This window comes from Mytilus edulis, chromosome 10 (genome assembly GCF_963676685.1).
Source record: "Mytilus edulis chromosome 10, xbMytEdul2.2, whole genome shotgun sequence".
Taxonomy (NCBI): domain Eukaryota; kingdom Metazoa; phylum Mollusca; class Bivalvia; order Mytilida; family Mytilidae; genus Mytilus; species Mytilus edulis.
The window spans coordinates 40063141-40090574 of record NC_092353.1 but is presented as its reverse complement, the minus strand read 5'-3'; the positions used below and the strand labels follow the sequence as shown (position 1 = coordinate 40090574).

Below are 27434 nucleotides of genomic sequence, written 5' to 3'. Positions count from 1 at the left end.
CAACAATGTTTCTACTTTTCTATAACTTTAAATAGTAATAAAAATATAATAAATAAAGTAACAATTGAAAAGTCAATAAAATTGTTAACATGGCACAATTAGGTAATCAACAATGAAATGTGTATTCCTGAGAAATATTGCATAATATTCATTATTTCATTGCCAATGTCGTATGTTTTGTTTCACTAAATACTTTTCAACAGCTAACACTTCTCAGTACAGATCTTGCTGATATTATCTGCAAAATAAATAATTTAAAAATTAATAATAAAGCTTACAAACAAAGCCTATGTATCATCTTTTATAATAAACATAGAAGTGTGTGAACCATGAAAATGAGGTTATGGACATTGGACACATGGCAGACAAAATCTGTGAAACATAAGGTACAAGGTATGAAGCATTCTGAAAAATAAAGCTTTGTACAAATAGTTTATGTCTCTTTGACACATTCCCCATTTCCATTCTCAATTTTATGGTATCCCCATTAGATTGTTATCTTTATGTCTCACTATTACTTTTGTCACAGTGGTGTAAAAACTGCAAAAATATCCCCGTGTCAAAATATCATGACTCACAGTCATGAAACTAGTGCTATATACTGAATAGACCATAAGTGTAAAACATGCTTGAAAAAAAATAAAACTAGCCTAAAAAATCTTTTGGTAATTAGAATTAGTGAATGTCAATGAATGTTAAATGTACTTACTCAAAACAGCTCCATAGACCTGTCTTAAATAGTGTGCTGTGTTGTGATTCTTTCTGTTTCCAGGATAAACTTCCAACTCATAATCAGGTCCATACTCAATAAAATACTAAAATACATAACAAATAAAAATCATTGCTACAAGCTCATTGTATAAACTTAAGTAGGCTGAAGGATTAAAAAAAATCAGAAAAAATTTTAAAAAATTTTTTTATTACAAATTTTATTTATTACACTATAAGTTGTTACTTTACAATATGGTACAAAAATCGATCAAAAAAATCAATTGCTTTTTGCTCCAGATGACTTTCAAAATGTTTATATTATTGAAAAAGCTCCAAATTATCTCCCTTTGGTGAAAAATTGTAATTGTTTTGCATTAAAATTGAAATGTCTTTTTTACCTCATTGGTGACCTATTGTTTTTATTATTTTTTTCAAATGAGCTGTACTTAATCTTAACTATTGTAAATATAAGCGATTGTAATTTAATTCTTTTTTTATTTAGATATTACCTTTTTTTTCTCCTATTAGTTCAACAGAAAAAAAGTACCATAACAAAAATACATGCTTCTTTCGAAGGCAGATTGTCAGCTTAAATGAATGGTGACCCCATATTTTTATTTTATTTTTCTTTTTAATATAGGATAAAGTTTATTTATCGGAAAAAACAGCAAAATCCTATATTTAAACAAAAAAATTGATACCCGCTATTCCCCTTAAAGTCAATACTAAAAGTCAAATGTCACAATTATCATGTATTTTGTTGCAGTTTTATTTTTGGCAGAATATATTTTTCAACAATTTGTATTATTCAACTTTTAACATTTTTGATGACTTGTTTTGCTTTTCAAATCAAAGATAGTGTTTATTCTTTTTAAATCCTCATACATTGGTATAGAAATGCTTCTGTCAAATAAAGAAATACAAAAAGGTATTGATTTTAATGTTGATAGTTGTCAAACTTAGATAGATTTGGTGGTCATTTTAAAGAACTTTTAGGTTTGAGCACTCCTTAATTCTTAAATATCTACTATAAAATAGTGAAAATCAATGTATCAGTCCTATTTCTGATGGGTTATTCAAATGATTGTAATACCTCATGATCAGGTATCTCTGTAGGTATTTGCTTCCCTGTAGCTAATGCTGTAAGAAACGCCCAACATCTGGCTGTATTGCTTAAATTGTATCCACCTGAAAAATAAAAGTTTATGTATTGTTTCTGAACAATCAATCATACTGCTTCTTAATACAAGTTTTTATATACACTTCGTTGATTTCAATCATAATTTCAATTTGGCAATTAATTTTTTATCAAAAACTTAAAATTGAGAATAAAAATGGGGAATGTGTCAAAGAGACAACAACCTGTCAAAAGAGAAGAAAACAGCCTAATGCCACAAATGGATATTTAACCCAACGAGAAAATGATGCACCTGGATGTGGGCCTAAACTTGTATTTAATTGAAAAATTTTATAATCATGTGCAAATGTAAAATCAATAAAATTGAATATTACAAGCTGACAAACACTTTATATTTTCCCATTCTCAAGAAAATGTATGAAATAATGGCTGAAATACTGAAGGGCAGTTTAGACTGACTAAAATGTCTCATTGAACTTTCAATTTATCTAAAGGTATGACATAAGCCTTATTCCTTGCTTACCTCCCCCTAAAACCAATGTTGGAAGATTCCACTGTAACAGAAAGTACAGACACTTTCCCAGTCCTTTGTGTGTTAAATTGAATGATTCCATTGGATCACCTGCTAATCCATCTGCTCCACATTGGCAGACAACAACCTCGGGACGGAATGTTTCTTTCACCTTATTCAGAATTCTGAAATGTAAAATATGTCTTATTATAAAGAAAACATACATTTTCTTTACCAAAGAGTTTAAATATAGTTACATTAAGTACTCTTTTCTTTTAGCCAATTATCAAAAGAAATTATTTGGACACTTTTCTGTCATATAAATTTTGTGTTGGGTTGCTGTGTTGTTGATGTAAACCCCACATCTCCTCTATTTATATTTAAGAAATAATTCATGGAAGCCATAAATTTGAGCGTTAGCATGAGATGCCCCTGATATGGGTTATCAGCCTGGGTGGGAAATTATGGCTTCTGGACTTCCGCTCATTACACATATGCAAAAGCTATCATATCAATGCTAAGTACATGTATATGATAAATAGAGATTAATACATGGCCTTTTCCATATCGGCCCAGGTATCATCCCGAGACCCCCATATCAGCCGGAGACGTATTCAAGGTGCTGATATGGGTCGCTTTATCATATACTTGTTTTATGTAGGGCAAATTAACAAATAAAATAACTAAAACAGTCAAAAACTTTATATAAAATTAAATTATGAATCCAAGATATACACTTTAATTGTCCAACAATAACATCACTACCTCCAAACAAATACAGTATAATTGCCCAACAATAACATCACTACCTCCATATTTATTTATGTTACTATTTCCTATAGAGGCATTTTGAAACATTGAAAATTTGGAAGAATTTTATGATCATTATTACTCCATGTTTGTTGTACTATAAAATGATTCATAATTGTCAATGGCATTTGTTAGCAAGTACTAAACTATCCCCACAAAAGTTCCCGTAAATTTTTATGTCGTCATAAAAAAAATCTGATGTCACAATGGAAAAGTAAACAACCGATACCGGAAATACCGGCAGTAACTTGCACTAGAGGCACTATTATGGTAAATTTCCAACAATCTATGGCTTCCATAAATTATTTTGATTCAAATAGGACAAATACAATAATTAAACAAGAGTGCACACGCTGAAATGTCTCGCCTTCTTTACTAATCATTGATATTATGTTGATAGACCTAAACATAAAGCTTTATTACAACTGTCACATAAACTCAACATTAACCAAGAAAACGAAACATGGATCAATGAACAATGAAAATGAGGTCAAGGTCAGATGAACCATGCCAGGCAGACATGTACAGCTAACAATTCTTCAATACAACAACAAGAGGCTCTCAAGAGCCTGAATCGCTCACCTGAATTTTTTTGGTTTAATCTCTCATCAATGATTATTTTGGCTTTCCAATTTATTTAAATGTTCTTTGAATCGTCCTATTTTCTTCAAAAGCAAAAAAAAATCATTTTCTCCTATGTTCTATTTTAGCCATAGGAGCTATGTTTCTTGACATACAAGGAAATGAAATATAAAATTTATACTAGATACTCTGAAACTCTGAAACTCATTTAGCCTAAGTTTGGCTGAAATTGATACAGCAGTTTCATAAGAGAAGATTTTTTAAAGTAAGTAACATGATGAACAAATTGTGAAAAAAGTCTTTAAAGGGCAATAACTCCTAAAGAGGTCAATTGACAATTTTGGTCAAATTGACTTATTTGTAGATCTTACTTTGCTGATCATATTTGCTGTTTACAGTTTATCTTTATCTATAATAATATTCAAGATAATGACCAAAAACTGCAAAATTTCCTTAAAATTACCAATTAAGTGGCAGCAACCCAACAATTAGATGTTTGATTCATCTGAAAATTTCAGGGCTGATAGATATTGACCTAATGAACATTTTTACTCCAGTCAGATTTGCTCTTAATGCTTTCGTTTTTGAGATATAAGCCAAAAACTGCATTTGACCCCTATGTTCTATTTTAAGTAACGGCGGCCATGTTTTTTGACGGATCAAAAATCAAAGCACACACTTTGTGCAGGATAATCTAAGGAACAACCATGCTAAGTTTTAACCAAATCCATTCAGTAGTTTCAGAGGAGAAGATTTTTTAAAGTTAGCAAATATGATGAACAAATTGTGAAAAATTGTCATTAAAGGACAATAACCCCTTGAGGGGTCAATTGACAATTTTGGTCATATTAACTTATTTGTAGATCTTACTTTGCTGATCTTTTTTGCTGTTTACAGTTTATCTTTATCTATAATAATATTCAAGATAATGACCAAAAACTGCAAAATTTCCTTAAAATTACCAATTAAGTGGCAGCAACCCAACAATGGTTTGTTTGATTCATCTGAAAATTTCAGGGCTGATAGATCTTGACCTAATGAACATTTTTACTCCTGTCAGATTTGCTCTAAATGCTTTCGTTTTTGAGATATAAGCCAAAAACTGCATTTGACCCCTATGTTCTATTTTAAGTAACAGCGGCCATGTTTTTTGACGGATCAAAAATCGAAGCGCACATTTTGTGCAGGATATACTAAGGAACAATCATGTTAAGTTTCATTCAAATCCATTCAGTAGTTTCAGAGGAGAAGATGTTTGAAAAATTGTTAACGACGACAGACGGACGGACGCCAAGTGATGAGAAAAGCTCACATGGCCTTTTAGGCCAGGTGAGCTAAATATAGTTGACTTATTGCTTATAAATTAAGAAAAACAGACCAAAACACTTAACACTTAGCAATGGACCGTGAAAATGAGGTCAAGGTCAAATAAAACCTGCGTAACAGACATATAGATCATAAAATATTTCCATACACCAAATAAAGTTGACCTAATGCATAACGTATTAGAAAAATAGACCAAAACTCAAAGACTTAACTTTGACCACTGAACCATGAAAATGAGGTCAAGGTCAGATGACACCTGCCAGTTGGACATGTACACCTTACAATCATTCCATACACCAAATATAGTAGACCTATTGCATATAGTATAAGAAAAACAGACCAAAACATAAAAACTTAACTATAACCACTGAACCATGAAAATGAGGTCAAGGTCAGATGACACCTGCCAGTTGGACATGTACACCTTACAGTCCTTCCATACACCGAATATACTAGACCTATTGCTTATAGTATCTTGAGATATGGACTTGACCACCAAAACTTAACCTTGTTCACTGATCCATGAAATGAGGTCGAGGTCAAGTTAAAACTGTCTGACGGGCATGAGGACCTTGCAAGGTACGCACATACCAAATACAGTTATCCAATTACTTATAATAAGAGAGAATTTAACATTACAAAAAATATTAACTTTTTTTTCAAGTAGTCACTGAACCATGAAAATAAGGTCAAGGACATTGGACATATGACTAACAGAAAGTTCGTAACATGAGGCATCTATATACAAAGTATGAAGCATCCAGGTCTTCTACCTTTTAAAATATAAAGCTTTTAAGAAGTTAGCTAACGCCGCCACCGCCGTAGCCGCCGCCGCCAGATCACTATCCCTATGTCAAGCTTTCTGCAACAAAAGTTGCAGGCTCGACAAAAAACTGAAGCGAGGGTGGGTATGGTGTGTGTGTGGCTGTTCTTTTTAGTCCCTGATAGATAAAGCTCAAACATTCTAATAAATCTGTAGCTTGCATGGATTATTTTTGAATAACCGCTAGAAAAAATGTCTGTTTCATTCTTTTAATTCTCAAAATCAACAATTGCCATTTTAATTTACATGTTTTTCCCGTAAACTACCGTCAAATCCAAAGTTGACATTTCGTAACTAAGGAGCCGCCATGTTGACTTGCTGAAATCAATAAATATGCGAATAATGCAATAGAATCGAAAATTAATAAAACCTACTTTGAAAATCAATTTTAATACAATGGTATAAGACATTTCGATGGTTCACGTAACAAAAAAACTTTTCAACTTTAGCGTTTATATTTGTATGACGTCATGTTTTGAAATGACTTAAATGCGCCAAAAACATTAACAGACTTTTGCGAAGTTTTATTCTATTTTTATTTTGTTGGTTTCTCTGAGTTCTTGTGTATTACCTATTTTATTATGCATCCCAATAAGAATAAAAGTTATTTTGTCTTTTTAAATTTGCAATTTCTAAAACAATAAAATCAGTAATGGTTTGCAAATTGGTTTCAATACATGTGGATTTACGTGGGAAGTAAATTGTAACAGCCATTATAATGTACATCTCGGAGTCTGCGCTAAGTATAGATATATCGAAAATTTTATCACAGTGTTGTTTACAAAGCAAATTAAACATATAGTTATACATGAATGATTGTGTTGGGTTTTTTATTACTGTACATTGTATATTAAATTTTCAGGTTTATTTTTCCTTTAATATTTGTCATACCTACAAACTAATGGAGTGAACTCTGTATCTTTGATTCCATCCAACAAAGGAACATTGACAGTATAGTATTGACCTTTACCTATTCCTATGTCCTCCAAACTTCCTGTTCCTGTAAATGTATGTCTATCAATTCATCTAATTAAATTAAATAACCTTTCTAATTATAATGGGAAATTGGAAAATCATATCCACTGAACTGTAGAGGTTCAACATCTGGTGGTACATTAAAATTAGTTCCAGCAATTCTAGCACACATTAACCAAGCAAAATGTTTACACAAAAAGTACACATCTTTTATCAAATCATTGGAAAAGTATGTAGGATTAATTTCTTCTATACACAAGACAAAGCAAGACAACTTTATTTTTTAAAGCCAATGTATTCACATTGGAACAACATAGTAAACAGAATGAAAAAATAAAACATAGTATACAAATTAAATTATGCACATGACAAAATAAAAATGTAACAATGACCAAGGATCCGGAAATTTTTTCACCTAATTTCGGTCATTTTCATACAACTTAAAAGTTGATACCCCTTTTCAAAAATTGATTGTCAAAATCACATTACTGCATGAGATTCGTTATGAGTATGCTCATACTCGATCGTCATGTTCGTAGCATCAACAAACTTGTTTCACTGTTGCATCGCATTTACTTCAGGATTTGTCCTACCATTTTGCAAAAATCGTTTAAGAGCAATAAAGGGAAGGCAACAGTTTAAAAATAAAATGATTTTAATGACTCAAAACGATAATATTCTCAGTTTTCGCTTACGTTTCCTTCGATTCTGAAGTCAAAATTCAAACCGGATGAACTGCGACAATACTAAAACGAACAATTCCGGACTCATTTCCGGGATTAGTTTGTTTATCCAAATCACAGGAAATCATCGGCTTTTTAATATTTTACCTTTAATAGTGTAAGAATATTAATTAAAATAGTTGCACTAGCTTTATTTAGGATGAAATTATTTTATATTTACAATTAATTGTCTAAATCTATGGAAGAGAATTTCAAGCATGCGTATTACATAGTAAACAAAGCACGTGTGTTAGAAGTAAAAAAAAAAAAAATTTCTACGTAAATTAAACCAAGTTTTAATTTAACTTTAAATTATAATTGACAATTGTCTGACCTGTTGAGTAATTAAATAATGAAGCCAGTTGGTATGGAATTTTTATTTCTTTATAATAATAGTTTGGAGCTTGTGATTAATTGCCAGGTGTGAATTAAAAACACAGGTAAAGAGATTAGCAATCATTAGCCAATAGCTCCCCGAGGCATTAATACAGTTATTAGGAGGGCCCTCAGTATTATAACACTTTATTAAAGTGGCAGTTTAATTACAGGAAGTCAATGACAAAACACAAATATGTTCAAGATGGCGATTTTGAAAGTCGATCTCAACGAAATGACCGAAATTATTACGGTTGAAAAATAAAATTTGACCTAAATCCCAATTAAAAGTTTAGGACATTATAGTTTCAGTTTAGGACATGACTGGCAAATATGACCGTTTCCGGACCCTTGACAATGACTATACAAGTTCATTTAGTTATTATAATAGAAAAACAGATAAACAAAGGCTAACCAGGAAGATACATGATACAATGTACATCATCTTAACAGTGCCAATGTCGTCCTGTTGCACATATATTATCTATCCGAGGTACACATGGTACAAGGGCAATGTCTAAATTAAACACTTTAAATTATGGCACCAATGATATCTATTTCAATAAAAATTAATATTTCCAAGGGGCATAACTCTTCTTTTTTTTTAAAGTTTACTGTTCAAAACTATACAACTTGTCCGAGATATTGCCAATATTAACCTATAAGTATAAGTTTGATAAAAATCTGGCAAAAATTGTACCTGTGAGAGTGCTAACAAGACCGGACGGACACATGGATGGACAGATGCCAGCCTGGTTGGTATTTTTATTTCCACCTACAATTTAACTGTTATGCATTACATTAATCAAACCAGGGGATTCAAAATATCTTGCAAAATCTCAAAACCAAGAGGAGCAAACATACCTTTTACTTTAAATATCAACTGAACTACAAATTATATTTACCTGGGAAAAATCCTGTAAGGTATTTGTGGAAAGAAACAGTCATAACTTTTGATGTAGCACTAAATGCATCTTCAACACCTAGAAACAAAAAGATTAAATATTCAATCAAATCTTTACTAAATACATGTGCTTTATTCAGTATACACTTTGCACTCTTACTTGATATTTGGATAAAGTTGCATCCATATGGCTTTTGTGACTAGGCATTTTTTAGTTGTGTGTCTATTGTTATAAGGACTGTTTATCATGGTTATACAGTATCATAAAAACTGAAAAACAAACAAATAGTTGATATACAGTAAGATACATTGTCAAACAGTGTACTGGAAAATATCTGCAGAAGATACTTGCTTATAACCATTCATTTGTGTGTCTTATTATATTTATTTTTTATTCTACCCAAATGCCATAACGATAATTCTTCAATGAAACATGTTTCCAATACTTTGAATAAATACTTACCATCACCATGGTGTAGGTCAAGGTCAACATACAGTATTCTATCATACTTTTCTTTCAGCTTAAGTATACCAAGTACAATGTCATTAATGTAACAAAACCCTGAAGCATGGTCTCTGAAAAATAAATAACCATACCATGTACCATACTCCAATATTCTTTGCTTATGCCTTTTTTACTATTAAGAATTGGGTGTAGCAAGACATTCTGTGTAGCAACATTCCAGCAGGGCCTGCATATGGAGTAAATATCTTCCAATTGATACGATATTCCTGGACTTGTATTTCCTATCATGATTCCCTTTATAGAGGGTTGCATGATCACATAAAAGCTATTAAACCAACAGTTCCAAATGGTGAAGTTGAAATCATCCCTTCTTAAATTTTACACACACCTTCACAAGTTATTTGACCATTATGGATAATCTGTTTCATAGATGATAGCAGACATGTTCCTAATGTTGTAACTTCAATCCTGTCTTCTTTTCTTGAATGTGACCTACTTAATTAGACTTATTATTGCGTTTGTACTATCTGGTTATCTGGTTGATATCTAAACAAGTTCAATTATTCTTTCAGTGAAAAATCCAAGTGGGATTTTCCATGGTTACAGTTACCTATATTTAGCTAATATTTTAGATATCAACCAGATAACCAGATACATATTTATCCACTGGATACAACTTTGATCGGCCGGTTAACTCTGAACCGCTGGTTAACTAAACCGCCGGTTAAATCTGAACCGCTGGTTAACTCAACCGCCAGTTAACTCAACCGCCGGTTACCATTTCTATATAAATAGGGTGCAAACATTAACCCACCATTCTGCCTCTGATGAAGGTCCTTTTTGAACCGAAACCTGTCAGGCTATGAAACATCACCAGGCGCTGTTAATTATGTGTATTGGTATATCTATAATACTAAAATTACGAGGTCCAATTTGTCAGCCGTCATCACGTAAAAACGACGAATCAAAAAATTCAACTTTATATATAACTAATATAGTACAAAGGTGTAGATTAAAAATTACACCACTCCAGGCCCTTTTGTTTTTCACGTAATTAATATTGCCAATAATTAAGAAGTTCCGGGTCGAGTCGGATACCGATACCAATAGTATATTCACCTGTTACCGATTACCTTATCTGTACGTTCCGCATCTGACAGGCGCACCACCAAACGGTGTATTCAGGATTTATATGCTATATAGTATTACACGGGTCATAATCACAGGGTTGACACTTCTTAATTGTCAAATTGTTACCTATTGTAGTATTTTAATCAGTTAGACTTTCTAAGATAACAATACGAATACTAAAAATCAGGACTAAAATAAAGCGTATAGGTACAGTTTTCAATTTGTTAGCAGGCATGACGTAAAACAGCGAATCAAAGAATTCAACTTTATTTATAACTAATATAGGACAATGCTGTTGATTAAAAAATACTCCATTCCAGGACCTTTTGTTTTCCAAATAATTAATATTATCAATAATTGATAAGTTCCAGTTTGACGGGTCATACAGAAAGATTTGAAAGCAGAGAAAACTGTGTATCTTATAATCGGCATGACTTTATCAGATGACAAAACTAATACTAAAATAAGGCTTGCGCATAGTTATATACTTTAATTCCGTCACGGACCCACGATACCACGGGTGTGTTCTAGTATACTATATTTTTATGCTTTTACATTTTTCTCACTGATACACAGTTAATATGGCTTCTACTAACGAAAGCTCAAATTGGAGTTAATGTGTTTAGAGACCACTTATGTCAGTACACCTTTCCTATATTGCCTAATGATTTTTCACTGACATAGGAGCTCTAAGTGTAAGCCTAGCGGTTACCTGAAATTGATGTATATATGCAATACCTACATTACAAACTTAAGGTGTTGTAAACTTTTTAACACTGAGGATTAATATTTGTCTGCCTTTGATCTTAAAAGGAGTACTAAAGGCTTAAATGAAGCATTCTCAATAAGACCCCCCCCCATAAACCAAATTTTGTTTGGTTAGGGGGGTAATTGTTTTGACTTGATGTTTTGGCGTATCACAAGCTAAAACCTCAAGACTGCATGACTACCATGAAATACTATTATTAGACTTGATATTTAGGTGTATCATAAGCCGAAGATCAAGACTGCATGACTACCATGAATGACTATTTCAAGACTTGATATTCAGGTGTATCATAAGCCTGAGATCAGGACTGTATGACTACTAGGAAGTACTATTTCAAGACTTGATATTTATGTGTATCATAAGCCAAATATCAAGATCACATGACTACCATGAAATACTATTCCAAGACTTGATATTTAGGTGTATCATAAGCCAAATATCAAGATCACATGACTACCATGAAATACTATTCCAAGACTTGATATTTAGGTGTATCATAAGCCAAATATCAAGATCACACAACTACCATGAAATACTATTCCAAGACTTGATATTTAGGTGTATCATAAGCCAAAGATCAAGACTAAATGATTACCATGTACTTCTTAAAGTATTAAAACACTCGCTAACGCTCAGGATAAAATTTGAATATCACGGCCCAGGCCATGTGTAAATTTCCAACAATATATGGCTTCCATGAATTACTTCTTAAATTTACCAATACCTGAATACTGTATTTAATCGAAATAAAAAATGGTCATTAATTTGTTACTTTGAAGTAATCATGGTAATCAACCAATCAGATTAATGTGTGATACATAGAACTACTGTATACTCAGTACTAACTTTGCTGCATGATGCCACCCTCCACACCAGTTTATAGCCACTTTACAGGTCTCCTGTAACAAACATTCTGCTGCCACAATAGTGGCACCTGATGACATAGTGGCATACTTATACAGACCCTGTTGTAATGGACAATCATAGCCTGAAAACAGTATTTTGTAAAGTACGTAATTCATAAATCAAAAGGATAAACATGATAAACATATATAGTTCATATGACAAAAGTGCATAAGTTATTACAAGAAACATGCTTAAAAGAGAGTCATTTCCTCAGTATCTAAAACATCATGTTGCAATATATAGAAAAAAGGTTGCTTTCAACAACCTTAATTTTCTAACATTTATCTGAAGGACAACAAACCAGATTTTTTTACATTTATTTGTGTCCTGGCATTTTTCAATATCACAAGGACCATAACGCCTGAACAGTAAAAGTGATAATCATCAATACTTAACTTGATCTATATTTTATCATCAAAAACAACATATTAAAATTTGAAAAGCTTTGGTTGAAGTAAGAATGCTGTTTGGCAGCCAAACGCCCGACCGCCATACATGCACTAACCAATAACTGAATTTTCCTGTTGAAATCCGGTTAAAATTTTAAAATATTATTAGTCATGTTTTTTTTAGGGTCATATTAATTTCTAATGGATGTAATATATATTTTGTGTCATATTGTATGGTAGAAGTAGAAGTTACACCAGAAGTCATAACTTTTCACAAATTTATACTTCCAGAACACCTGCGATCACCCCTAGCTTTGTTGGGGTTCATTGTTGATTTCTATTTGAGTTTTAATGTGACGATTTTATCTTTTGCCTCACTTCTTATATTACTATTGTAAAATCTAGCCAGAGTAAGTACTCTGAAAGATAATATTGTAATGTGTATTCATGCTTATAAAACATTGTAATTATTAAACATGTATAGGTACATGTAAATCCCAAGAAAAATCTACTTTACAGTAGAAAAGATAGTATTTGAAAATTAAATTACTAGAATAAAAACTTTTTTGACATGTCTGAAAAACTTCAGTTTTTCTTTTTAGTGGATGGGTGTAATTATTATGAGAGATAACCTTATTCTGTGTTTTTTTTGTATGGTTAATATCAATATCAAGTTAAAAATCTTTATATGCAAATATTCATACTTAATCCATAATGTGTTGCTTCATCTTCAAACTTTTCAGAATCATCATGGTTACTGATTTTCTTTATGAACTCTATGTAGTCAAGGTCATGGAAGGCAAGAAGTTCTCTTTCAGTTGCCTCTCTTGGTTCTACCACTCTAAACACATTGAGCAAAAATGACATTTTGCAATAAGAAAACATATAAATAAAATTGAGCATGGAAATGGGGAATGTGCCAAAGAGACAACAACCCAACCATAAAGCAGACAACAGCAGAAGGTCACCAGCAGGTCTTCAATGCAACGAGAAATTCCCGCACCTGGAGGCGTCCTTCAGCTGACCCCTAAACAAAGTTTTCCTGGTTCTGTACAATATGTTTAACTGATTTATTGTCAGAAAACATGGAAATTAGGTATGAAAGACCTACTATTGCTTTAATTCTCATTGATATACTTGCCAAGATGCCACTCTACATACATGTATATGTCAAAAGATGTCACTCTACATACATGTACATGACATGTATATGTCATTAGCTAATGGATAATATCAATTTACTCAAATTATAAAGTTTATAAAATCATGAGAAACGGTGACTTATAGTTGTTAATTTCTGTGTCATTTTGGTCCCTTGTGGAGAGTTGTTTCATTGGCAATCATACCACATCTTCTTTTTTATATTCATTACAATATTAGGCAAAACATTTACATCTTTGTTTTTTCTCCCAGTAATATATACATGTAGTATAGTTAAAGTCATATATCTATGGATATCTCAGACTCATTTTTACGTTGTATAAACATGTATATATATATTACCTCATGTATCGAGTCAATCCATAAGCCTCAATAAGACTGTGTACCATACTGGCCTGTAATAAAAATTATAAAAATAGTTCTATATATACATAATTTAATTTTGGATGTAACGCGTCTTCTGATTGGCTGACGTTATTTTGTTATGAGCCCATAGACATAATTTAGTCATGTGACCGTGACGTCAACGTTTTTTCATGGTTTTCTACGATTTAAAATGGAATTTAGAATTGAATTATAAGAAATGACTGTAATATTTTTTCTGTCTATTCGAAATAACATAAAAAATGTGGTGCACATTGTTAAATAACCCGCTACACGCGTTATTCAGTGTGCACCACATTTTTTATGTTATTTCTTCATAGACAGAAAAAATATTACAGTCATTCCTTAAATGTAGATGCAAGATCATTTTGTTATTCTGGAAATTTGAAAATGTTGAAATAATTTTTAATATTTCACAATTTATTTTACATGTTGAAATTAATTATATTCAAATGAAAATAAGTGTTTTAATTATCCTGATGTAGAAAATGAGTGATATATCTTAATAATCATTGATTATAACCTTCAATTATTTTCTATACATGTACAATGTAATATATAAAAATGATATATATACATTGTACATGTTGTACTTACTCTACAAGGTATTTTCTGCATCTGATCACAAATCTGTATCAACTCTTTACTGTAAACATAAACAACTTTCTGACTTTTGTTTTTCTTATCTACAATATTTGAAAGCTTTTCTTTTCTTTGCTTTTCACTTTCGTCTTCAGAATTTTTAGATTGTGTTGAATGTCCTAATTTGTTGATTCCTAATTCAGACACAGGTTTCAAATTTGTGTTGATACATTCAAGCTGCTTTATAGATGAATCGTCACTAGTTTTGTCTCCAGCAGCCTGACAGCTGTTTTCTTGACCTTGAAAGATTGACCTTTCTTTCTTTTGATCTTTTCTCAACTTTTGTAATGAAGGTGTATTAGTTGCTTCTTGATGAACATCATTATCAATATCATAAATGTCATCTTTCACTTCAGGTTTGTCAACTTTGTCTTTTCCACTTATATATTTGACTTCAAGGGAACACAAGGAAGAGTCTTTTAAGAGTTCACATGGATCGGTCTTATCTTGATCATGAGGAACATCTGATGAATCAATTTCCATATCTTCTTCAATAATTTTATCCACAGCTTTTTGAAGTTTTTCACTTGACAAAATTCTGTCATCAACATTTAGATGGAGGGAATCAAAACTCTGTTGATTTTCTGAACATGAAGACATAGGTTGGATAGTGTCTTTTAAACGTTTTTGGTAAGTTGCATCCTGGTCATCAACATTGATACTAGCATGATCAAGAATTGTTTTTTCATTTGTCAATGAAGAAATAGTCTCTTGGGGAAATTTTTGGCAAGTTTCATCTTTATCATCAACATTGACACTGGCATGATCCAGAATTGTTTTTTCATTTGTCAACAATGTGTGTGGTTTAAATTCTAAATCCTCAGAAGATTTTTCCACATTCTCATTTTTACCAGAGGATGTTGATGAGTTTAGTTTTGTCTCACAAGCTTCTAAAATTGTATTTCTGTCAGCTTGGTCATTTTCTGTATTTGTATCATTTTTATCACTTTTAATATTACTTTCAGCATGTTCAGGTGCTTTATTAATAACTGTAGGCACACAGTTTTCATCTGGTTCCAAGGTATCAACAGATTTAGAATTCAGACTTTCTTTGCTGTCCCTTTCAACTCCATCTATGATATCCGTGCTATCCCTTTGAACTCCATCTAAGATATCTGTCTCCATAATTTGTAAAAGCTACAATGTACAATGTAGAGAATTGTAAACTAAATACAAATGTACATGTACTACATGTATGTTGAATGTTTATCTTGAATGGATAATTGTACATGTATATACATATTGTAGTGCTACAATTTCACAATAAATAGTGAAGACCTGCCAACTATCATGACTATCCAGATTTTGGCACTATCATCCCCATTCATGCTTCAATCTGAATCCAGGTACAATGTATCTACATGTAGATTGTAATACAAGTCCCCATCCCAATTTTCACAAAACATACATTGTACCTGGAAAAATTATTGGTCATCTATTTTGAAGTTTTTTCTGATCAATTCCTAAATATCTCAGAGTAGGACAGTCGGGACAGCTTTGGAGGGCCAGAAGAAAAAAAATTGGGGCGAGTGCAAAATTTACTTCACAGGCCCAAAACGCATATTGCTTTGGTAGCCCAATTATTTAACTAAATTTTTTTTCAGTTTTGAGCCTTAAAAAATGACAATAAAGCAATATAAACATGATAAATACAATAACCCTAAAAATCAAAGAGCTGATAGCTCTGAGGTGGAAGAAGGTGAATAAAAGGTAACTTGAATTACCATAAAAGCAGCCCCACTTACCCAGGCTGCTTTGTTCCATTATCGTTAAAATGTATTTTTTTTCTTCAAACAAGAAAAGGTCATATTTAAAGTACATGGATTTCCCATCCGTACAATCATTTTCTATGTTCAGTTGACTATGAAAATTAGGTAAAATCTTTAATTTGGCAGTACAATTAAGAAGATCATATCAAGAGGAACACATGTGTACTAAGTTTCAAGTTGATTGGATTTCAACTTCATCAAAAACTACCTCGACCATAAACTTTATAACCAGAAGCAGGACGGACGGACAGACTAGAAAACATATTGCCCATAAATGGAGCATAAAAATAGTAAGACTTGTTACATACCCGCCAACTTTTGAAAGTTCCCATATGGGTTTTTACTGCACAACAACAATTTTAAAGGTTACAATTTTTAGCGACGTATTTTGCAAGATCTGGATTGTCTAGAAAAAGTGTCATATTTGTATGATGAACTTACATGCCTTTTCCTTAAGTCTGTTTGCATGATTCTAGTTATATATTAAATCGGTAGAAAAAATATACATGAAGCTAGCAGACCAGGGTTTATTTTCCAGATTAAAAATATTAGATGCTTGTTGAAATTTCCAATTTTGAATTATGCACAAAGATGGACCTTTAACAGGTTGGGAACAACACTCCAAATGAGGGTAACCTAACTGGAAGATCATCACAACCCACTGTAAAAAATGAGCACAAAAAAAGTCATTTATATTCATATTATTTGATGAAACTTTTCCCCAAGAACTATGCATCTATTAAAAGTACTGAATGGTCAAAACATCATGTTTTTTATCGACATAAATTTTGTCGTAAATGTAACCAAATGATGTAGAAATTGTGTTTTTTCTTCAAATTTCCATCAAATTGTAATGTTTATAGTTCCCTTATTGCCTCTCTATTTGAATAAAATAAAATAATAAGAAGAATCTTTTTCTTGTTTTGTTTTGTTTTGTTTTTGACAAATGATTGTTCACTGCTTGCAAATGAATCATTATATTTATATATCTTATCTGAATATATTTTTATTCATGTCTCCATCTCCTTATCATTTGTAAATGCATAGACAAATAAGAAAGAAATAAGCTCTACATGTATATTTGCAACATCGTAAATTAATTAAAAAAATAACATACACTAACACTAGTACTGCATGGCTTTTAAGCATTATGAAAGTCATATTTGTAGAAAGCTTAAAAAGACTTAAAAACAGTGTAAAATGTCTTGCTATTTCTTAGCTTACACAATAAAATCTAATATATACTAACATTTACAAATTTAAATTTCAAGATTTTACTAGGAATTAATCTATCTACTAGACCTTTTATTAGTCTAGTTGCACATATTGTATGTTGTATGTATCAAAACCAGCTTACTTACCATACTTGAACAGACAGTACCATCAAAAATGTCATCCTCAAGATTCAATCAACCCTGGATTAACCAGAAAATTAAAAAACTCACAAGACAGAAAAAGAGGAGCTTTGAAAAAGCAAGAAAGACCAAGAAAAAATCTGATCTTGACAGATACCATCGTTTAAAAGCCGCAACACAGAAAGAATGTAGGAAGGCTTACAGAGACTATATTAATGACATCATTAATCCTGAACTATCAGCAAACCCTAAAAGATTCTGGGGATTTATTAAAAGTAAGAAATGCGAATCTGTTGGAGTTTCACCTCTCAAAGATACAGATGGACTCACTTACTCAGAAAGTGAAAAGAAGGCAAACATTCTGAATGACCAATTTTCATCTGTATTCAACACCAGTGAGGATATTAAAACCATACCGAATAAAGGAAAGAGTCCACATCCAACAATGAACAAAATACATGTAACTGAAAATGGCGTACAAAAACTGCTCAGCAACTTGAACATCCACAAAGCAGCTGGGCCAGATGAGATCCCGACAAGACTTCTCAAAGAGCTTGCACCATATCTAGCAGAAACATTTACCACTTTCTTTCAAGCGTCAATAAATCAAGGCACCATACCACCTGAATGGAAAGAAGCCTTCGTTGTTCCTATTTTCAAGAAAGGAGATAAATCACGTGCCAGTAACTACCGTCCAGTTTCATTGACTGTAGTCACATGCAAGATCCTAGAGCACATAATATGCAGTAGTATTGCAAAACATCTTGATATACACGGCATTCTGAACGACGCTCAACATGGATTCAGAAAGAACCGTTCCTGCGAGTCACAACTTATCCTCACAATACAGGACCTGGCCAAAAACATAGATCTCGGTGAACAGATTGACCTTATCTTGCTAGATTTTTCTAAGGCATTCGATAAAGTCCCTCACGAGAGACTTTTGTACAAAGCAGAGTACTATGGGATAAGTGGGCCAACACTCCAATGGATCAGGGACTTCCTCAGCTCCAGAAATCAGAGAGTCGTTGTGGATGGTAAAACATCTCACACTGCACCAGTCCAATCAGGGGTACCACAGGGGAGCGTACTTGGACCACTCATGTTCCTTCTGTTCATCAATGACCTACCGGACTATGTTCAGTCATCAACAGTCCGCCTATTCGCTGATGACTGTGTACTGTACAGAAAGATCCAAAATGATGCAGACTCGCAGTTATTACAAGAAGACATGAACAACTTGCTCAGATGGGAATCTGATTGGCAAATGGAATTCCACCCCAGCAAATGCCAACTGCTACGCGTTACCAACAAGCGCAAACCACATCTAACAAGCTACAACATTCATGGTCACAATTTAGAACTGGTTGACTCGGCAAAATATCTAGGCGTCACGATACATAAAACTATTAACTGGAACACTCACATAGAGAGTATAGCTAAAAAGGCTAATTCAACCAGGGCCTTCATCCAAAGAAATCTTCAGCACTGTCCCCAACAAACCAAGGCTGTATGCTATACAACGCTAGTAAGACCACTGCTTGAGTATGCATGCTCAGTCTGGGACCCGTTCACCAACCTTAACATTCAGAAATTAGAAAGTGTGCAAAGAAGATCAGCCCGGTTTGTATTGAACAACTACCAACAAACCAGCAGTGTAACATCAATGCTAAAAACTCTACAGTGGCAACCACTAGCCGAGAGGAGGGCCAACTGCAAAGCAGTAATGATGTACAGGATAGTAAATGGCCTCGTAGCAATACCAACGCTAGAGCTACACTCTACATCATCCGTAGCAAGAGGACACACAACACGATTTCTTGTACCTTATGCCAGAACTTCAACCTACAGGCATTCCTTCTTCCCAGACAGCATAAGGATATGGAACAGCCTCCCACAACCTTTGGTGGACAGTACCTCACTAGATGCTTTCAAGCAGGGGGTACTGAGCTGCAGTATTCCTTAATCGCACCATCAGACTGTTTTTAACTTGCACCTGTAAATATTTTCTTGCACCTTTGTTGTCACACCCAGCATGGGCAATAGTGCGATAATACTCAATTAGAGGACTGCACTGTATTGGAAGAAGAAGAAGAAGAAGAATTCTAATCAAAAAATAAACAAATTTATGATATAAACTTCAATTTAATCCTTGAAAGGAGGTCTAGATTGCTAAAATAATTTATAAATTTTAATTTTTTTATTTGTCCAAAATCTTTTAAATTCATTTAATCAACATCCTTTTATGATTATTTGATTAAAATATTAATCATTTATAGTCTTTTTACAATTTACATTTTTAAAAGCAAAATAACTGAAAACAGGATAAAACAAAGGGAAGTAACAAAAAAGTATTTCAATATTCTCAATACACATCGTTTTGATAACACAACGGCAGTTGATTACCAGTATGTTTGACACCCAAGCTGTCAAGTGAAGCCATATAATTATACATCTTCTTTGATGTTCAGGTAAAATTTAACACAGGTGTCAATTACACCCGTACAGTAGTAAGAAATGATCAAATATGGCGTCTGAAAATTTTCATTCATGAAATATTTCATACACGGGAGTTTTTTCTCCTAAACGGGAGGACGGGAGGAGAACCCTGAAAACGGGAGTTTTGTACTCCCGTCGGGAGGTTCACATGTATGTTACAAAGGGCATCTAATTCACATGACAAAGGAAAACCATGAATAAAGACACCACTTTATATATCCTTTTTATTTATATAAAAACAAAATCTTCTTGTCTGCAGGATTGCAAATTCGTAACTTCAAGGGCTAACTTGTAAACAGGGCGAGTTGTCCCGATACCAAATTCACGCATGCGTAATACAAATATCTACAGTTAAAACATCCTGTTACAAGTAAACAAATAACCATGTGGATGAGATGAAATCTAATAATTTACATAAATAAAAGGGTCATATTTACGATAGTGATTGTTTTACAATCCTAATTTACAAATTAAATGATTCAGATGCCTAATCATGTGTAAAAATCGGTGTCAGGAATCTTAAGTTGTTTTGAAATTGTAATACACGAAATGAATGCGGCATACGGAGACTCAATGCCAATGGTCAGCCCTTAAGTCTTCAGAAGACTTGACGTCTTCTTCCACTAAAAAACAATTCCCATAGTCTTCATTTAATTAATTCTTTTTTTATTTTGTAAAGTTAATTTGTTCAAATTCTAGTTTATTTAAACATGTTAAACATTATCAAGTATTTTTTTTTATATTAAAAAGTTAATGGATTTATTTATCATATATATATTTTGAATAAATCCGCGCAAATGTAGCAAATTTTCAACAGGTAAAATTCACGCAAATGTAATGTGTTTTTTCGCGCAAATGTAGGACCAATCCGCGAAAATGTAACGCGCAGCTTAATTGTCACTGAGTTCAGCATCACTATCCAGTCATCTAGGACGTCGACTTTGTAGAGGAAGAAGTGACTTCTCATTCCATGAGAGAGAAGGGAGAAGTGAAGTTCCATAATTACCGTTTTGGTAACATAGTGATTTCGTGCCTATCACTGAGCAAATATTGCTATTGCGTTTAGAAGTAAGTTTCCGCGAATTGATCTAAAAAAAGCACGGGGAATTTCCGCGATATTCTATTCGGTCAGTCGTTTCAACAGGTTGTTTGTCAAAAGTCTCAATGCAAAACAAAATAAAAAGACATTTTAAAAACGTAATATTGTCTTATGTCACTGCCACAGGCAATTGTCTCTGTCATTGGGGGGTTTACTATCCACACTTGTAATACATGTAACTATGAAAAATATTTTGAACGCTTCTCAGTTGAATCCGTGTATGGAGTTTTTTTTAGAATTCCCTTGCCCTTGTTCATGTTGTTTGGTTTAGTGGGTCAGACAAGGTTTTACCATGTTTACTGTCAATGACTGTCGCTATCCTATATAAAACGCCAATAGTTTAGCGACCAGTAAAACTTTGTTTGACCCACAAAACAAGCACATATCACAATGTGTTTGTATCCGCCATATTGATATTCTAATGCACTTGCACGTTTTATAAATAAACGGTGTGACCAGAGGATTTCCGAAAATGGGTGTTCCGAAGTTGGGGTGGTTAAGGAGTAACTACGATTTTGAGAATGATAATGCACTCGCCCAATGATTTATTCTTGGGCCAGTAACCTGGTAACTATCCATCTTTTGACAACTTCTAATTGCCCAATTTAAGGTTTTGGTCGCATTTGGCGACCAGGCGACTGGCTGTGTCCAACACTGATATCTATAATTTTCCTGGGCAACATACTTATGTCAAGTTTAGGACTCCACGCTTATCAAGGGTCACAACAGGGGTCATAATTTGTTGTTACATGTACATGTAATTGGCTTATGACATGTATCTGTTGGGTACCATATATATAATAACAATCCTCAAAATTAAACAGAATCGGACAGTCAACATTTCAATTTTAATCAATTTATCATATGATCGCAATATGCAGTGTTGACCATATTTTCATGATAAAACCTTATTTAACTGAAAGAAGAAAACTGTTATGAACTCATTAGAAAACAGCATTTACGTTGTGAAATCTGTTAAAAAAAATTGGAAACAGACTTGTTTCTGTCCAGTTCTGATTTAAAATCAAGACCAAAAGAAGAGATACAAGGCTGTTTCAAGAGTAAAAAACAGTGCACACAGAACATCGCAAATATTGTAAACCTTAAAAATTTGGTGGACTGGAGATTTTCGGAAGTTGTCAGGTCTGATAGTATGACCTGTTGACATTGGTGTATTAAAAGTGTATGAGGTCATCTTGCCTTTATTTGCTTTAGGGAACCTTTTCCTTAGATGGCTATACTAACCTTATATCTTGTGGCTTGTGCATAAAAATCCCCATGGAGACTTTGAGAAGTTGAGAGGTATGCAATGCCAGAAGTAAATAAAAAGAGATGTTAAAGTCAGACTACTTTTGATAATTGTCACACTTTCATTTGGAATGCGTTATAGTGAAGGTTTACTCAATCATTGCCGAACAAAACAGATCTTTTTAGTTATTTATCTGTCACATATGAAAATATTTACGTTTCAAACTCCCGCCGGAAATGTTGAAAGGGAAGTAATCGAATGCTGCGGTCTCACTAATTAGCGACAACAAGAATTTTAGCGACAACAAGCGACAAGAAAACATATTTTTTTAATTAAATACAAATTTCTTTACATCTAATAAAAAAAAAAATGTTTTCTTGTCGCTAAATAGTCTTCTTGTCGCTTGTTGTCGCTAATTAGTGAGACCCGAATGCTGCGATGTCTTAAGACCACAAACAAAATAAATAAAATATAAACCAAAAAGTCCCCAAAAGCTCAGTGTTGCGAAACTATTTTTTTTTAATATATTTATTTATACTGTATGGTCGAGCAACAAAGATCTTTATAATCTATAATGATCACTTTATCTGGCTGAAAGCTTGATAGCTAGTACCTTTTAAAACTAGTACTTAAGTTAACTATTTCAAAAGCAGGACAAATCGCCCCACTGGCAAAACGCCCCACACCAAATCGCCCCACTTTTTCACCAACTCGCCCCACTATCAAAATTTTTTTTTTAAATCGCCCCAACCTGGTTTTCCAACTCGCCCCACTTTTTAAAAAAATCGCCTCACTTGTGAAAAGGTTTAAATCCAGTTAATTTTCCCCCTGTCAACTCGCCCCACTTATTGAAAAAAGGAAAAATCTACTTCTATATATATGTAATTTTCAAGTCTACCAACTAGCCGCACTTAAATGAAAAGTTATTTTGATTTTTGTAATCTACACAGAATATCAAAAAAAAAAAAAAAAAATTATTAAACTTTTTTAACATTCTTAAAATATAATTGCAAATACATTTTTGTATCATTATTGGAGAATAACTTTATACTTGTAAGCTTAGTTATTTGTCAGTGGGGCGATTTGTCATGTATTCACTATTTCGTACCCATGGCAAAACTACCCGCTTACTGTTACTGTTACTGTTACTGGTATTTTCCTCCTCTGAAAGTGAAAAGGTTTGCGCATTTGTAACATACCTGCCAACTTTTCAAAATGACCATGGGGGTTTTGCGTGCACGATGGCTGTCATAGTCTTAAAAAACCTTCAAAGGGGCCTGCAAATACATTTTAATGTTGTTTTTTGGCTTCTTCATACTTTTATAAGCCTAAAGTCATTGTAAAATTAATTGTTTTGTTTAAATGGTGGACACAATTGCTCTTTCAAAATTTCAATTTGGGAGCCTTCATGGGGGAAATCCCCCGCAAATAGTGACAGTTGGCAGGTATGTTGTACTCATAGAGTATACTTATTCTTTGTCTTTAAATAGGATTTTTTATTATCCCAATTGAATAAAAAAAACACCACTTATTTGTTTTTTGAAATATAATACTTGATTAGCTCAATCTAATAAATGTTTAAATCTTATTTTGTCTTAGGTCTATAAATTTACTCTGTGTGATGGCTTAAAAGTATACTATAAAATCAAATATCCAAGGGAAAAGATTTCATATTTTACTGGATTGATTGAGTACCTTTTTGAAATAGAAAAAAAAATAAAAGTTCATTCTCAAATTGCAACCCTTCTTTTTTTTTTTTTTTTAATTTTCCTTCGTATTTATTTTTTATTCATTGCAAGTTTTTTTTATATTTGTTCTTATATATGATCAATTTGAATAATGGATCTAAATTTTATATTATTCTTTTCAAATACCAATAATTTTAGTTTGTGTTTAAGAAATTAAACATTAATGATTTATCTCTGTTCCGTACAGCTCTCAAGCCGATTTATTTCTCAAGAGACATCACATGGATTACGGGAGATGTGAAAAGAAGTAAAATAGTCTCATTCATTTAAGGACAGCATTCAAAAAAAAATCTAACGTGCACATGGTAAGTTTAATTATATTCAATCTAATTGAAAACCGATCTCTCATCGCTCCTGTTTCTGATATGTCGCGTAGGAGATCTAACGAAACCCGCTTTGTGGTCACATGTGAGTGACCTCGTAGGTGTGTCTTTTTCGACCAATGAAATTGAGTCTTCCACGATCTTGGAAGTTTAACGTAAGGCAAAGGGATGTAACTCATTTTATTTACGACGAAATCGTCAGTCATAATAATTCATAAACTTTTTTGATTGGCTTATTAATAGGTCGTCAACTCATTTGCATATCTTTATAAATTCATGACTTTTAGTTCACTCACATGTGACCTCAAAGCCGGTTTCGTTAGATCTCCCACGCGATATATCAGAAACAGGAGCGATGAGAGATCGGTTTTTAATTAGATTGAATTATATTTTTCGTATGATAACCGTTTTACAGATGATATCAGATATGCTCGTAATGTCGTAACTACATTCCACTTTCTCTTCTCACCCCAAATATGCCCTACCAAATTAGACTAGTTACCGGGTTTGTAATAACATGAGCTACACGACGGGTGACACATGTGGAGCAGGATCTTCTTACCCTTTCAGACCACATGAGATCCGCCCCCGAGTTTTTGGTGAGATTCGTGTTGCTTAGTCTTAATTTTTCTATGTTTTGTCTTGTGTACTATTATATTTGTCTGTTTGTCTTTTTATTTTTTAACCATGGCGTTGTCAGTTTGTTTTTGACCCATTAGTTTGACTGTCCCTCTGGTATTTTTTGTCCCTCCTTTGTAGGAATATTACAACCACCTAAATACTAAACCACTCGGTTCCAAAATTTACCGACTCTTACATATTTTTTTACTCTGACTAATAACACGAAAATATCCTCTTCAAGTTCGTACTTTATCTGTCCCATTTAACATTTTTTATCCGAGCATCACTGTTGAGTGTTTTGTAAATAAAATGCATGTCTGGCGTACACAATTTTAATCCTGGCATCTATGACGAGTTTGCTTCCTGTCCTTTAAAGCATAAACGTATGCATGTCTTGCTTTCATGTGAAACTATGAAAATGTTATCTTTCTAAAACTGAAAACTGAAAGAATGATCACTAAGTCTTTGTTAAATTGTTAAAGTGTGTTTATTTTTTTTTATCAGAACGTATTGCTATTTTTGCAGTGGTGGAAAGAAATTCTACGAGATGGGTTATAGGACAGTGTGTAAAGCTGTTTATCTTCAGAAAAAATAATGTTTCACTACTTACGTTTTAGACTTTTAGTTATTATAACTTTTTGTATATCGATTTATGACTTTTGAACATTGGTATACTACTGTACCGTTGCCTATTTGTAATATCGGTTCGTTGTTTTCATATATTTGACCTATTTAGCTCTGTTATTTTTGTTGCAGCTTTTCACCATTTCAAATAGATTTTAGACGTCTAAGATTGCATATAAATAAAAAATGAATAGATATACTTTAAACAATTGGAATATTTTTTTTAAATGTATACAGTAAGACATTATTTTTCTTCAGTTAGAAATTGAATGCTTCATTTTGTAAATTTATTCTTTCACACTCTCATATTCTCTTAAACATGTTAAACTAAGTCCACTAACAATTGACGGTACCGCGACGGTTCCCAACAGTACGCATCGGGTGGTATCTTAACACTAGATATGATAATTTCGGAGACCACAAACTAATGAAATTTCCATTATTCCCCCGCCTAGTATTTGATATTTCTTTTCAGAATGTCACTCTTTAAATAAGATGTTAATAAAGATAACTTAATCAAATGTTAAAGAGTTACCTTGTAGAAATTCACATCTTCTGTAGACAATGTGTCGTAGCTACTCATCGACTTACTTTAAATGAGATGTATCGTCTCTTCGTTCTATTTGAGAAAGAAGACATTTTAAAGAAGTAACGTCCAAATTCTGGTCGACTTTTCGTTGAATAGGCGAACCGTTCACTGCTGTTTCATGTGAACCATGTAACTACGAACCAACAATGCCCTCTATGAGTGCTACTGGACATCTTCTGAAGTATCCATGATGCACTCTGATTTACTTTAGCTATCACGGAATTACAAAGAGTCGAGACTTGGCCTACTGCTCGTCATCTGAACTTCTTTTACCCTTTTCCAACATCTATCGACTGTTAGACTCGTTTGTGAAACATATATACGTTGCAGCCGTCCATGAATATTTTTGTTCTGGTTATTCCGTTGTGCTTTTCATAAATGTCTTAATCCGTAGTTTTCTTTCATCGATTTCGTACATATTTCTATGAACTATTTGACTAGTATTTTGTTCGTTCCTGCATATCACATGGCACTGCTGTATTGGCTTTGGTTTAGTATTTCTTTTGACAATATTAAAATCTTCATATTCTCCACAAGCGATTCAACAAGAAATGTTCGAATGATGTTATTCTGCACAATTACCGGGTAATGTATGCATCTTCTATTGCTCGCGCCAGATCTCCTAGTGCACAAACTTACTTCAGCGAGACATCTATCTTCCAAATTGTAATGTCATATTATTGATAAAGTAAAATTATAAAAATGTTGAACTCCAAGGAAAATTTAAATCGGAAAGTCTATATCATATGGTAAAATCAAAAGCTCAAATACATCAAATGTATGGAAACAACTGTCCTATTCCTGACTTGATATAGGCATTTCCTTATGTAGAA

General features: G+C 32.9%; 1 protein-coding gene across 2 annotated transcripts; it reads right to left on the bottom strand.

Moving 5' to 3' along the window:
* Positions 1-8: 8 nt before the first annotated feature.
* On the bottom strand, positions 9-22962 carry LOC139491177 (histone deacetylase 8-like). Of its 2 annotated transcripts, none has more exons than XM_071278634.1 (12): positions 22913-22962; positions 14681-15862; positions 14042-14094; positions 13243-13379; positions 12090-12231; positions 9341-9453; positions 8879-8956; positions 6793-6901; positions 2373-2545; positions 1805-1899; positions 710-815; positions 9-238 (listed from the first exon to the last, which is right to left on the bottom strand). In XM_071278634.1, exons 2-12 carry the CDS (start codon positions 15848-15850, stop codon positions 204-206), a joined length of 2211 nt encoding a protein of 736 aa, XP_071134735.1. In that variant the 5' UTR covers positions 15851-15862; positions 22913-22962; the 3' UTR covers positions 9-203. The 2 variants fall into 2 exon arrangements, with proteins under 2 accessions (XP_071134735.1, XP_071134734.1); XM_071278633.1 differs by having other exon boundaries at positions 22693-22956.
* Between the last annotated feature and the right edge of the window lie 4472 nt (positions 22963-27434).

Coding starts and splice junctions, on each gene's coding strand:
- LOC139491177 (XM_071278634.1), bottom strand. CDS start 15,850: ATGGAGACAGATATCTTAGATGGAGTTCAAAGGGATAGCACGGATATC. Junction 14,095..14,680: donor TGCAGAAAATACCTTGTAGA/GTAAGTACAACA, acceptor TTTTTATTACAG/GCCAGTATGGTACACAGTCT. Junction 1,900..2,372: donor AACATTGGTTTTAGGGGGAG/GTAAGCAAGGAA, acceptor TTTATTTTTCAG/GTGGATACAATTTAAGCAAT.